At 42.1% G+C, this 14547-nt stretch overlaps 1 protein-coding gene across 9 annotated transcripts in view; it reads right to left on the reverse strand.

Annotated features, from left to right (window-relative positions):
- LOC308084897 (RNA-binding protein Musashi homolog 2) overlaps positions 1-14547 on the reverse strand; it is a 286257-nt gene that overhangs the window by 20623 nt on the left and 251087 nt on the right. For 5 of the 9 annotated variants that reach the window (XM_080427865.1, XM_080427870.1, XM_080427869.1 and 2 more), the window contains exon 11: positions 8056-8178. In XM_080427865.1, coding sequence (XP_080283991.1) covers positions 8056-8178 — 123 coding nt within the window. The remainder of the gene's footprint in view (positions 1-8055; positions 8179-14547) is intronic. The other 4 variants (XM_080427872.1, XM_080427867.1, XM_080427871.1 and 1 more) reach the window with 1 other exon arrangement.

Below are 14547 nucleotides of genomic sequence, written 5' to 3' on the forward strand. Positions count from 1 at the left end.
ACGCACGCACGCACGCACGCACGCACGCACGCACGCACGCACGCACGCACGCACGCACGCACGCACGCACGCACGCACACACACACACACACACACACACACACACACACACACACACACACACACACACACACACACACACACACACACACACACACACACACACACACACACACACACACACACACACACACACACACTCCATCATACTCTGTCAAGAAAACAAACAGCAGGAGAATAGTAGTTGGACAGCGGCTCACAAACAAGTGGCGGGCCGCTGGCAAACCCGGCATGGTATAGAGAGCGCACACACACACACACACACACACACACACACACACACACACGTATCCATCTACATCAGTGGCTGAGACAGGCGTCTGGACGCCGAGGAGGAAATAATTCCACGTTCCTCTGGATGAAAGAGAGAGTGAGAGAGAAAGAGACAGAGAGAGAGAGAGGGAGGGGGGGCAGGAATGCCCTAGTTTAACTGAACTCTACAGTAGTTTTTATTTTCTGATGGACTCATGGACCTGTCCACATGTCCATCAAAAGTGCTGCAGTAGAGACAGCTGGGAGAGAGCTGCTGGTAGCAGATATGCCATCCAGCATTAAAAGGCTAATCTCAGGTCTCCCTTAGATGCAAATAATAATAATATCCTTTGACCCTTCTGAGATCTGGTACGTTTTAACCACATGAACCGCAGCTTTCCTATTTTGGGGGCGAACATTGAGCCAAAATAGCCGATCTACAAGCTCACAGTGCGTCGCGTAGATCGGTTATTTTAAATCAAACTACATTTAAATTATTTAAATATTTGGTGTAGTGGGAAAAAAGGAGGGGGCCTAGTTCTGGGGGACTTCGGTCAATAAAGTATATAGGGTTTAAGTGGTAAAAGAAAATACAAATCTGTTTGTGGCATGGAAGCTCATGCCACAAGAGAGCAGCGTACTGTATCATGTACAAAGCGAGAAAGTTCAGGTTGCACTGGAACACAGTTCAGTCAATCGCAATCACAATCATCATCTCTCCCGCCAGGCATGAACCACCACAACGCAGCCAATCAGCCGCTACCGCCACCTCCTCTGGACAAGCCTCGGCAGCTGCCTTTGTAGCGGAAATCAGCAGCAAAGAGGCTGCATGCCGTTTTCTGCTGCCCCGCCACTGTACAGGTTCATCAATCTCTTTTACAGCAATCCAGCTCATGGCTCATCAGAAAGAATATTATTCCAAATAATCACTACCGTGCCAGTGACTCGCAATCCAGCCGGTAAATGCCAACGAGAGACCAAAGAGAAAAATGCCATGAAAATCATGGTACGGTTCTCAACGCTTATGGAGGACCTGGATCGGATTAGACACAAGAGGAGGCTATTTTAACGAGGGAGAGAATGGAATGATTTAGAAGTACAGCCAGTCAATGGCTATTGGTTCCAAACTGGAAGAAATAGTCCTTCTATTTCCTGATATGTTCTGCTCTGAGCACACCTGACTGTGCAGTTACTGTACAAATAAAAAAACTGCCAAATTCAGTTGTGTGTGATCTGTTAAACCTGCTTTTTCACATTCTTGTTGCCAGATGTCTTCAGAGCAGATTTTTTATTAAACTCAGTGCCTGACTGAAAATGAAGACAAAAAGAAGAATGAAAAATAAAGAGCTTAGAGGAAAAGCAAAACCATAATATACTTAATGAGGTGAAATCAAAGCCCTCTTGCACATTCAGTACAGTATGTCTGGTTGTCCTCTCCACTTTTATGCTAGGCACAGCCTGTTATTCAATAGGCGAGCTACGGTAGGAACTGATCTCATCAGGTGAACAAGACAGGTCTTTAATCCAAACCATGATGCCCTGGGCACAATTTCTACAATATGGGGGAGGGACGCCCTGGTGCAACGTCAAAGTGGTGAACAACTTCAATGTGGCTTTCCTCTTCAGCGCCAATGGTGGCCGTCTCTTCTGTGCTGCTTTTCAAAAATCCTTTTATATCCACATTTTCCCATTGTAAGGGGGAAAGCCCTCCTACATAGTCAATAGGCCAATTGGAGAGAGAGACAGGGAGATGGCTGCCTTATTCCCCTGTAGGCGAGGGCTGTATAGCTAAGGCTGTGATGAGAGCTGGGGCTTTAAAGATTTTTATCACACTCCACAGATCTAAAGGCCAATAGCATCCAACCACAGTCTGATAACAGAGGGCTTTAAGAGAGATTTTCCAGAGAATGCCATTGCAGTTTGCATTGGAATGTCTACACTCTGTCCCTCATGGGCCATCACAACCCCAGCCCTCTTGGGATTGACAACAATGTGTTTCTTTTTTTGTCCTGGGGACTGGCAAGCTGCAAGACTGGACCCTCCAGAGATCTCTTACATTCAAGTTAACACTGGAGAACAGATGGAACCTGAGTGAAGAGCTGAGGTGTGTGGTACTTAAGCAGCCTAAGGACCATCAAACAATACACCAGGGAGCACAACCAGTCCTGGGACAGGATTTGAAAAAGACTGCTCCAGTCAATTTTACAAAATGGTACAGTTCTAAACAATTATAGGCCAATTTTGTGAACTTGCAGCCATTCGAATGTTAAAACTCATCTAGCTCTGGTCCATAGCGTTAGAAGGAGTTCTCCTTAACGCTATGGTACTTTCGATTCTTTCCCCTCGCACCGCGTTAGCGCAGCCTCTCGTCTATAGAAAAAATACAAAATACACTTTTGCTACTCACCAAAACAAAGAGGGCTTTATGGAGTTGAAAGCCTACTCTACTAAGTGGAAACACGCTGAGCCCCCCACCTTACGTCTAAAATACACTATTTGGCCAGAAAAGAAAATATTTCACCGGAAAGAAGAATCTGGTCAATAGGAAAATTCCATTGACCAAATCTGTAGAGGGCACTGTGGAGTAACCAAAAACATGTTTTCCTTCTGGTGAAATATTTTCTTTTCTTCTTTTTTTATTTTAGACGTGAGGTGGGGGGCTCACTTAGTAGAGAAGCTTTCAACTCCATAAAACCGTCTTTGTTTTGGTGAGTAGCAAAAGTGTATTTTGTATTTTTACTACAGACGAGAAGCTGCGCTACCGCGGTGCGAGGGGAAAGAATCGAAAGTACCATAGCGTTAAGGAGAACTCCTTCTAACGCTATGGACCAGAGCTAAAACTCATCTACATTATAGGTGTGTTGGATTTGGGTATGCAAATGTGATCATACCAAATGCCAGTAGTTAATATTTGTATATTGGCACACCTACAGTAAATCTTACACACACATTATTAATTGAATTAGCTGCGATGGGCTGCTGTGTTACCATGTACGTCACAGTACTAGCCCTTTAGATCAGTGGTTCTCAAACTTTTTCGGCTTCAGTAGTGCCCCCTTTCCCTTATTTCTGAATCAAAGTACCAGACTAGAAGAATATACTTAGAAAACTGCATTTAAAAATGATAGCTAGCATGAATGAGTGATAACCCACAAATAGAGTGAAAGTTTGTTTTGATGTCAATATGTTCAAATAATGTGTAAATAAGTATTGATTCTATTTAATAACAGTTATTTCATTTTTAAGCTTACACATTTTTTACAAATCAGAAGGTTCACACAAAATTTGTTTTACCATTAAACAAACCTTCCATTTGACACTTTCTCTCGTGTACACCCATTTGAGAAACACTGCTTCAGATTATTCAACCTTTACATGGCAGCAAACTCAAATCATTGGCACTAAAGTTGCCTAGGGTTTAGTTCCCCTTTTAAGGTGTTTCTGCTTCACTGAGCCGCATGGCAAAATGATGACAGGGAAGAGGGGGCATGACATTGCAGGCAGGTCTGTGCCTAATTTGTATCAACAGCTTTTCTAATCCTGTGGTATGCACAGTGCAGCACAAGCACACAGGACCACAACACGAGAGTGATTGTCACAGAGATATTATGTTAATAAATGTATGAGGCTATGAGCAGTTAAAAGGTGCAGCATCAGGCGAAACAAAGTTAGCACGGTGTTACATCACTGAATCACACTTTTAGAAATGTAATTTATGTTAAAATGCCACTGGGTTTCCACGTGCACATTTTGCAAGTCACAGCATCTCTGCATTTCTCATATTTTAGGCTTTGAATGTGAAATTATGGCAGCGTTTGGCTTAAACAGAATGTTGACAAACAGTAAGAGCTTCGATTCGGTTTGTATACAAAACTAAAGAAGAAAAGAGGGAAAATGATGACATCCTTAAAGGGTAAAATAAATACAAGGCGTCCAAGTCCTCTAATCGACTGTGAGAGCATTAAGCTTAAAGGCATGATAAATCCACAGTGGAAATGCCAGCAGACATCTATACTCAGACTCAGACTGCATGGGTAAAGTAACTTCACCTTATTTACAATGCTGATCCCCTGTAATCCACTACAATATGCTCATATTTTCTAATTGTATGCCTTCACACAGGCTTAGAGTGTTGTTTTTTTCTCCCGCCTAGTGAACAATCTCATATATATTCATCCCTAGAGTACATGCGATATTATGTTGGTTATACTATGCAGATGTATGTTGATTACTTGTTCTCAGTTATATTATGTTATGTTATTTTGATATTTACTGTTTGCTTGACCACAAATGCTAAGAATGTTATTTAGACAGCATGTTGTAAAAGTAATTACAGGTTTGGGTGGTGTTTTAGTTAATTTGTAGCAATTAATAGTTTTCTTTACCCTATGTTTACTTGACCATTTACCAAAACAACCCGGTGGTTTGTTGACTAGGGTTACAATGCCATTTACTCTGATTAAAGATGTTATTACGTGTGTTTTTTTTGTTTAGTTTTTTTATTTAATGAAGTTATTCTGATGATTACTATTCTGATAGTAATCATTGCTAGAGTGTTTGATCAATAACAGAGGTCTCTCCAGCTCATAGTAACTAGAAAATAAATGTTCTGTTAAGGATACCAATGTTATCCAATCAGGAGAGAGAACTCCACAACGATCAATTAATCAGCTTAAATTTTGCAGTGTTCCAGTTCGAATTGTGTCTGCTCGTTATTGTTTTGTTTGTTTGTTTGTTCATCACTTCCCGTTTCATTTGTTTATGCTGTATCCTGTATGAGGTCTCTCTCCTGATTGGCTAAAATTGGTATCCCAACCAGAAAATATTTCTTTCTGTTTACTGCAGGCCTGACCTCGATTATTCGAATAGTCGACTAATCAGTCGAGGGGGGGCTGAGTCGACTGCAAATCTCTTAATCGAAAAGAAAAAAAAAGTTTTTCATATTATTATTATTATTTTTATTTTTTTATATTCGACTGAGAGATTGGCCTAATTTGCTATATCAATTAACTAATAGTTTGCCAAAAATAAGATATACATCATCATATATTGGGAGAAACCAAGTATATGTTAAATCAGACCCTACAGCCCAAATGTTATGCAATAGAGGAAATGGTTCCTCTATATTAAAAAAAAAACATATTTGCATGATTCGACTGAGAGATTGCCGTCGAATCAGACTGATTCGACTGCCAATCTCAGTGGAATAAAAAAAAATAAAGAAAGAAATCAATATATATATATTTTTTGCATTAGTCGACTATTAGTCGACTATAGGCAACATTTCGACTATAGAAATCCTTAGTCGGGGACAGGCCTAGTTTACTGAAGAGCTGGAGAGACAGGGAGATCCCTGTTATTGAACAAACACATTATAGCAATGATCACTATCAGACTATTGAACACTTATTCTAACAAGGAAATATCACTTACACCACCATTGTAAATTGTTATGATGAATTGCATGGAGAGTATTACTCTAACTCTATCCAGCAGTTGGCACTACAGCACTATAGTGGTTGGAATCCAAAGCAAAAGGTCACATTTAAATGCCAACTGGCGGCTAATGGCTGCCTGGTTGGCATCTGCTCAGGTCTACAGTAGTGGCAACCAGAGCCCAGGAAAAAAAACTCTTTGAAAAGTTTCATATCAATGTAGGGCTGCAATTATCAATTATTTTCTTAGCAATCATTCTACCGATTACTTTTTCAATTACTTGAATAATCGAGAAGTGTGAACCATTTACCGGTAGGCCCTATTTTAGACTTTGTTGTACTATGGTGTCACGCAGACATACATAGCTGATATAAAACCTCACAATGCATCCCATCGTGATGCGATGTGAGATTGTAGACCTGCTTTTTATCAAAATCTTTTATTATCATTATTATTATATATATTTCTAAAATAATCAATTAAATCGATTAGTTTGATTAACCGTTGCACTCCACTATCAATGTTATCACTTTCCTTTACAGACTGAGACTGAGCAAATATTTGAACAAAGCATAAACAAACAATAATGCTGCTTCAACAAGAAACTTAGATTAATCTATCACTCTTTAAACCTGACGTCTGAAACGAGGTGTTTTCTGGTGACATTTATGATATCAATAAGCAGACTAACTGAGATCACTTCTGTACTTATTTAGAAATGATTTACTTCTGCTCTTTTTCCAAAAGGCAAGTCATGCTTTCTGCCATACATATTTGTTACTTTAGTATACAGCAATAGACATTTTTTATATGTTATCTGAATAATTCTCACTTTTCTTCTCAGATCAGTAATTAATATCTTTTAAGAAATATGTTAAGAGTTGTATGGAAGGGGGGTATTTATTGTCTCTTACTTGATACAATCTCTAGGAAACGGACACAGTGAGGTGCTGTGTGTTCCTATCTATTTGCACTATAATGTGATCATGAACTCGGCTGTCAGCTGTGATTACGGTCTTGTCCCTTAGACTGGTTAAGAGTACACCATGACCACATGGCAGGGTGTGCACGTTGTGTTTGTGTATCTATATACTGAACAAACCTGAGCCACATTGCATCTGCAGCATGTACCAATAAGGCTAAGGCATGACAAGTCAGCGTTTAAATGTCAATTTACGTAACCACGTCGGTGCTTCCTCGCACGTGTGTGACCGCTGGGCCCATTCAAGCCACCCGCCCCAGCTGTCACGGTGTGTGCAGGCGTTCCTCTACCTCCTAGGGGCCAAGGCTCTCTGACAGCCAATTAGACCTGGCCATCATCTCTTCCCCTCCCAGCCAAAATGCCGTCTGTCAATTGAGGCTTCGCTGCCTGTTTTTCTCCCGGTGTTAGTTTAGCTATGTATTGCTGTGGTGGCGGCAGGACGGAGTCCGTGTGATTGATTAAGCTATCGGGCAGCTGAATCAATGGAGCCAACCAGAGAAAAACAGAGGAAGTGGAAGCCAATTTGAGCGGGATTCAGGAATGTGCTATTTGCCCGCACTGAGGGTTTGGTTTTCAGATGCTGACTCCTGAGGGTTGCATTATCGTTTGATAACAATTGACCACTTGAACCCTAGCATCCCTATTCTGGGGGAGAACATTGTAGATCGCTATTTTCGGCGAACAAATTTGATGTAGAGGGTAAAAAGGAGTGGGCCTAGTATAGAGCACTGGGGGACTAAGCATCTTATATGGGTTTTAAGTAGTTAAACCTACATAAATATAGCAGTAACGTTGTGGCTGGACTTAGCTGAGCCGGTGACAATGCTGATAGTCAAGTGCTCGATCGTGTGGTCAGAGCAGCGAAACGAAAACCTTTAACCTCGAGGCTCTAAAGGGTTCACCTGTCTCTGTTTGTCAGCTAAGGGTTCAGTCAGGATCCATATATATTGCACAGAGCTGGCAGGTACAATAGCTCTTCACACAAACGCTATCTACGGACGCCTTGCTAGCCACGCCTATTTTCTGTAGCCAAAGTGAGAAGAGAAAAAGGAAACTCTCGCATCCCCCTTTCTCTTGGCACTTTACAGAGACTGTGTGTGTGTATGTGTCTGTGTGTGTGTGTGTGTGTGTGTGTGTGTGTGTGTGTGTGTGTGTGTGTGTGTGTGTGTGTGTGTGTGTGTGTGTGTGTGTGACTGTATGTATGTGTGTTCAGTGGGGAGGGGAAGGTGAGTAAGGCTGAGGAAGAGCGTGTCGGGCTAGAGGAGTGTGAAACAGCATGGAGAGAGAGAGCGTCAGGCCACACAGAATACCGACAGAGCGTTTACCTGCCCCTGCGTTCTGCCCATACACCATGTAGCCGCTCCCTCTTCCACGGGCCCCCCTACCTGAGCCACGTGCTGCTGCTACTGCCGCGGCCGCCATCGGTCCGTACGTCGTCGCCGGGAACCCTGGGATGACAACACAAAGAACGGAGGCCATGTTAGTACGTGTGTGTGTGTGTGTGTGTGTGTGTGTGTGTGTGTGTGTGTGTGTGTGTGTGTGTGTGTGTGTGTGTGTGTGTGTGACTGTGTGTGTGTGTGTGTGTGTGTACACTTCCTACAATGGATAGCCAATAACTGCATTGTGGAATACAGTCTGTGTGCACTTAATTTGAAGGATTCATACTACAGTATGGACAGGTGCACACACATGTTGAGTGGCATGGACGCATGTATGTCTTTTCTGTTTGTTTGTGAGTGTGTGTGTGTGTGTGTGTGTGTGTGTGTGTGTGTGTGTGTGTGTGTGTGTGTGTGTGTGTGTGTGTGTGTGTGTGTGTGTGTGTGTGTGTGTGTGTGTGTGTGTGTGTGTGTGTGTGTGTGTGTGTGTGTGTGTGTTTGTGTGTGTTTGTGTGTGTGCACGCGTGCGTGCGTGCGTGTGCACCGGCGCAAGTCTCCAGCATTTGGAGGGGGATTTGAATGCAAAATACTGGATTAGTGAACACCATCTTCCCCTAACAAAGGGGAACAATCACACATTGTGTGCATACAGTGTATAGGAGAAAATGTGCAAGGCAATCATGTATTTGGAAAATCTGCAGAAAAGACCAGCCGGCTGTCAAATAACAGCAACGCTGACAAGGGTTCAGCATGGAACGCAGGGCCTGAATGCTGCCACTTGCAGCTGGCCGAGATGAAAACTGTCTGCAGCACGCTGCCGTGCTTTGCAGTCCACTCAAGCCACTTAACCCATTAAGACCGGGAACGCATCCGTGTCATTTTTAGATTTATTTAACTTTTTTTTTTGAAAAATCATGAAAAACATTTGCAAATCATTGAATATATATTTTTTAAAGCAAACATTTTTTACTAAAATCTTTGCTACTGGGGGATTCTACTAATCTCTTCTAAATCCACCAGTTTAAAAAAAAACACTTAAACTTATGTTGCTATAATCAGTGGTTCTCAAACTTTTTTCATGTCAAGGACCCCCAAAGATATATGTATTTTTGGAGGTCTCAAAAATATGTTGTTCCAGGGACCCCCAGAAGCAAAGATTTGAGTAAAAAAATGTTAGCTTTAAAAAATATTTATATATATTCAATGATTTGCACAAATTTTCACGTTTTTCAAAAATAGCCCAAAGTATAAAATAATGGTTAAAGTGGTTACACAGATGCGTTCCCGGTTTTAATGGGTTAACTAGCCTGCAGAAAAGGAAAGAGGAGTGAGCAAGGAAGGGAGTGAGGAAAGGAGGGATCAAGGCGGAGGTGTGTGTGTGTGTGTGTGTGTGTGTGTGTGTGTGTGTGTGTGTGTGTGTGTGTGTGTGTGTGTGTGTGTGTGTGTGTGTGTGTGTGTGTGTGTGTGTGTGTTTATGGGGGGGGGGGGGGCTATGAAAGCCAGAGGAGCGAGTCAGCTTGTGGTTGTCGGCCGTCTGGGTTTATGCTTTGGAGCTTAATCAATCAGGGGGGTAATTTGGGTCTCCAGGCAGCGATGAGAGGCAGTTCCAGCCCCAGTGGAGCGAAGGGTGGGTGGGCCAGGGGAGGAGAGGAGGTGAGGTGTGGGGCTGAGGTGATTTATGGAGGGTATTTACTGGGCAGTGGGCAGGCTCAGTCCAATCACAAATGGTTAGTGGTACAGATCGTTTTGTCACTGGATGACTTGGTGACCACGAACACATGAACTTTTCAATTCTGCAGGACACTTTGGATTTCTTAGTACAGGAAGAGGACACTGTGGGTGGGTGTAGTACAGTATGTGTTTTATGAGTGAATCAGAAAATGCTCGTTCTTGCTCAGTGTATCCATGTGATATGCGAAAATGTTGTTCACCTTTTCATAAAAGCATGAAACTTGGTACACTTAGAGTAAGATATTTAAACCAAATACAAATCATAATTGTAGGAATCTGGAAGACGTTGCAGAGTTGGAACCGAGGTCCAACTTTTTAGGACGATATTAATATAATTACAGACCTGCTCAGGCTTAATTAAACACATTCTGTCTCTGGCTGTGGATGGACAGAGGGTTGCCTACACAAAGGAGAGGTGAAACCGACAGATGGTTGCACTGTGATAAAAGAGATGTCATGTAATTAGAACTGTCTGTCGTAGGACTTATCTCTCGCTCTTTCTTTCGTTCTCGCTCTTCATGCTAAACAAAGACCTCCAATAACCTCTTATTTGGTGCTAATATATAATCAACACTTCTGACTTTGGAGACAAGATTAGTGCCTGGCCTGAATAAAGATGTGAATTGTCGGCAAAGAGGGGTTTGTGTGAAGTAACGTGCAGGAGGTATGCTCGTGCTTGTTAATGTGATACGTAGCTTAATAAGCTATTTCTTTATTAATCCTCCCTGTTGTGTATAACTGGCACCCATCACTCCTGCTCCGAGGACCAGTATGGTATTCCCGGCTCCTAAAATTAACTCCACTCTAACATCTGCTTTTGTGCCCTAGGTACCTGGAACAAACAGCAAAACACTTGCCAATCAGGCAATTTCACAGCTTGATTTTTAATCATTATTGCAGGGGTTGACATTAACGGCTGCCTGACTGCCAGTGGCAGGTAAATAAAACTTGCAGGCAGGTGGATCTTCCTTTCGAGTTGCCCGACCGGGCAAGTGCACGTTTGAGTGAAGAAGCAACCATCTTTATTAAACACGAGATATCTGTCTAAACACCTGAACGTGCCCAGAGCGCTCTGTCCCCCTCTCTCTCTCTCTCTCTCTCTCTCTCTCTGAGACCTTAGTGTCAACCCCTGTTATTGCATTTAACTGCAAATTGCTTTTAACAAATGTGTTTTTGTTGTTGGTTTGTTGTAACTTGGTGGCATCGAAAATGTGGGCCTCATCTGTCAATGTGATCCCAAGGTTTAAATAAAGGTCAAATGAATGAATGAATGAATGTATGTTTCAAAAGATCAGGCAGGGCCAGGATAAGCTAAGCTAAGCGAAGTTAAGATCAAATAAGAAGGCCTTTATTAAGAGAGCCAAATCATTGTTGCACTGTTGTACTCTTGTAGCTCTTCAGTGTGGACCGAGGATAAAGAGTTGAAGAGTGAAGGAAGAAGTGCCGGGGCAGGGTGAGAAGAGGAGTACAGGGGCGGGGGGAAGGTGCTCGGAAATGAGGCATGGAAAAGAGGAGCGAGGGAGAGTGAGGAGAGCAAAAGGGGGAGCTGGAGGGAGGTAAGTGGGTGTGAATACAGCGCCCCAAGGCACTGTGTTAAGGGGTCGAACAGGTTAAGAGGGACATGCTGTGGGCTTCGTAATGAGGTCATTACCCCACCTGCAGTGATGCTCAGTGGGTGTAGGGTGTGTGTGTGTGTGTGTGTGTGTGTTTGGGGGGGGGGGGGTTGGATTGTTTCAGACAGTACAGAGAGCAGTCAGTGTGCTGAGAGGCTCTATAGGCGGGCGGCGAGCCAACGACCTGCTGAGATGTACAGGGCACTTTTCCAACTTTTCTTTTTCTGTCACTCTCGCTCCACGAGTACAAGCATCTCCAGCCCTTGTGTAGTTAAACTTATCAAGTTTAACTATGTTATAATTCTGTATGTAGGCCCCTCTCACAAAGTTTGGGAGCGAATTACAGGCAAACAGATTAGAATATCCAAAAAGCTGTGTCTTGCTAATTGTCATATGACTCCCAAGACCCAATTTGAAAAATATTGGTTTAAAACATTTATATAATAAAATAAAATAATCTTGTTTCTGCAACAGTGACATTTGTCACCTTTGTGGTGCCCTCATAGGTCGAAGTGAAATTGCTTTTGGCTTTGCATTTTCTGCAGGGTGATTCAAATTTGGGGTCGACTGGACAATGCGGTTTTGATTGATTAATTGAATACTTTATTAACAAGTTTAACATTACGGCAGTACAGTTAAAAAAGCGATGCTAAAAGGATAACACAAAACGCCCCTAGGGGCTTGTTTCCATTGTGGTCCATTGTACTCAATTCAACATATTTTATGCTGAATAAACATATTTGTGACATTTGTAATTTTTGCTAAATAAGCCTCATCCTGCAATAGGAAGCATATTGTATCCAACCCATATGGAGATAGTAACAGCATCTATGTGAGTTTATAAGCCACTGGTAAATTTAAGTAAAACTGACTAGTACAGTTGTACTTAAATTTACAGTTAAATTAACAAATGCATTTGATTTAAGTAATCTCAATGGTTTACATTTAAGCAGATAAATGTAAGTTTAACTCACTAGGATTATAGTTAAATCAACCAAAAACTAAAGTAGCATTGACTAAAGGTTATGTTATATCAACTAAAGGTATCAAGTGCTATCAACTAAAGGTACCAAGTGGTGAAGTTATTTCAACTAAATGTATCAAGTGGTATCAACTAAATGTATCAAGTGGTATCAACTAAATGTATCAAGTGGTATCAACAAAGGTATCAAGTGGTTAAGTTATATAAACTAAAGGTATCAAGAAATGTGGAATAAAGTTGGAGTTGAGTCACATAGCAACATTTATAATATTTATAAAAGTTTAAACAACAAGTTGGGGTTTACAGTGTAGTAGTAGTAGCAAAAAGTGTGTTTTTTGAAGAAAATGCAAAATGTCGGAAAATCTATTTCGGCAAAAAATGCATTGGCTTATGGGGAATTGTGTCATTCAGGGAAATTTTGATTGTACGATCTAAGGTTCAAGAGTTATAGGCCAAAATGTAAAGCGGGCCAGTATACCACTACCGATTGAAAACTGTGTCTTCCTTGGGCTACTGGCAGTGTGCAAAACATCGCTGATACTGTTCAGTCCAGCGGTTTGCAAGATTAGCTCCGGTCGTACGAACGCACTCACTCACACACACTCACAGGAAACATACTGTAATCTGCACCCCCGGCCTTCACGGCCTGGCAGAGATAATAAGAGTCTAAAAGCCCCACTAGTGGCCCCTCGAGGCCATGCTGCTCCTTACACCCAACCAAATTAGTTTGAACTGACTGACCGACACCGCCATCCTTAGAGCGCCATACTCTCTCACTTGACTTATTATACCTCCATGGTTCTCACTAGCGGGGCAAACAATTACTGCACAAGAAGCTAATTCATGTAAACAGCACATACTGGGCTTCATCTATACCTCTGGCAAGGCCCCTCCTTATCTCTGCACTGTGGTCAGATGCTCAATTAATAACTTCAAAGAGAGATCAAGTAATCATGTGAACCATATCATCCTGAAGGTGGTCTCAACAATCAGAACACTTGCCTTTCATGTAAATAAAAGTCTTTCCAGGGGTTTCAAGTTTAACGGTCAGGATATGTATCCTGGAGATGGTTGGCAGGTTCAATCGAAGGAGTACAGAGGTGGAATAACTGCATATGGATTAACTTAACGTCATATTATCGAGGGGGATTTAGCACAGACTACTTGTGAATTCAGTTAGCTAAGCATCTCTAGCAGCTATTAAAAGAAGACAATCAGTGAACATTAACTATGACTAATGACTAACATTAACTACGATGGAAATGTCTCCATACAACTGGCAATTTTTTGCATCATAATAAAGGAACATGGACTAGTCTGTGTTCTAACATGTTTTAGACTGTACATTATACATAATGCTTATCCTGTATTCATTGATAGAATATGCCTATACATTATGTTAACCCAGTCAGACCAATTGCAGAAGTCTATTTATTTCACTTTTATTTGTATACTCTACTCTTACCTCTACCTACCCGGTCTTACTGCTGTTGCTGCTATGACACTTGAATTTCAATAAAGGTCTATCTATCTATGAAGTTGATAATACAATTTGACTGTTACTGTTACTTAGACATTTATCTTATTGTCCTCATTTTCCTGCCACAGACTGCAAAACTGAAAGTGGCATCAAAATATGAGTTTATTTCATAAGCCTGTGCAGCGCACTACTGTATGGAGAGCACAACACAAGAAGAAGGCTGATCCTATCATGCTGGTCCCTTTAGCTTCTTTTAGACTGGCTGCATGCTCCACTTAAATAACAAGGTTAAGCAACCTATATTGTTCTATTCATCATGCCATCTTTTTCTCCCTCTCTGCCTGCTAGTCACTGCGAGGCCTCGGTTACTTGGTAAGTTTGCTTCATCAGGCAAAGTTTCTGAGCGCGATGAACACAGTGGGATTAGTGGAGGTTAATGAATAGATGAGGCCAGCGCCTTGCCGGCGCCTTCAGAGATGCCCACCTCCCAGGAAAGCCTCTGCGGCATTAAATCAATTTCATGGGCCCTTTATTGCCGGATAGATAAAGCCAATGTTTAGAATTTAGATTGCGGTGGGTTTGTGGGCCCGGGTGCAGGGCCGGCCCTGGGGGTTTGTGGGATATGAAGGCTGGGG

The sequence above is a fragment of the Gymnoscopelus braueri genome (assembly GCF_963280865.1).
Source record: "Gymnoscopelus braueri genome assembly, chromosome: 5".
Lineage (NCBI taxonomy): Eukaryota > Metazoa > Chordata > Actinopteri > Myctophiformes > Myctophidae > Gymnoscopelus > Gymnoscopelus braueri.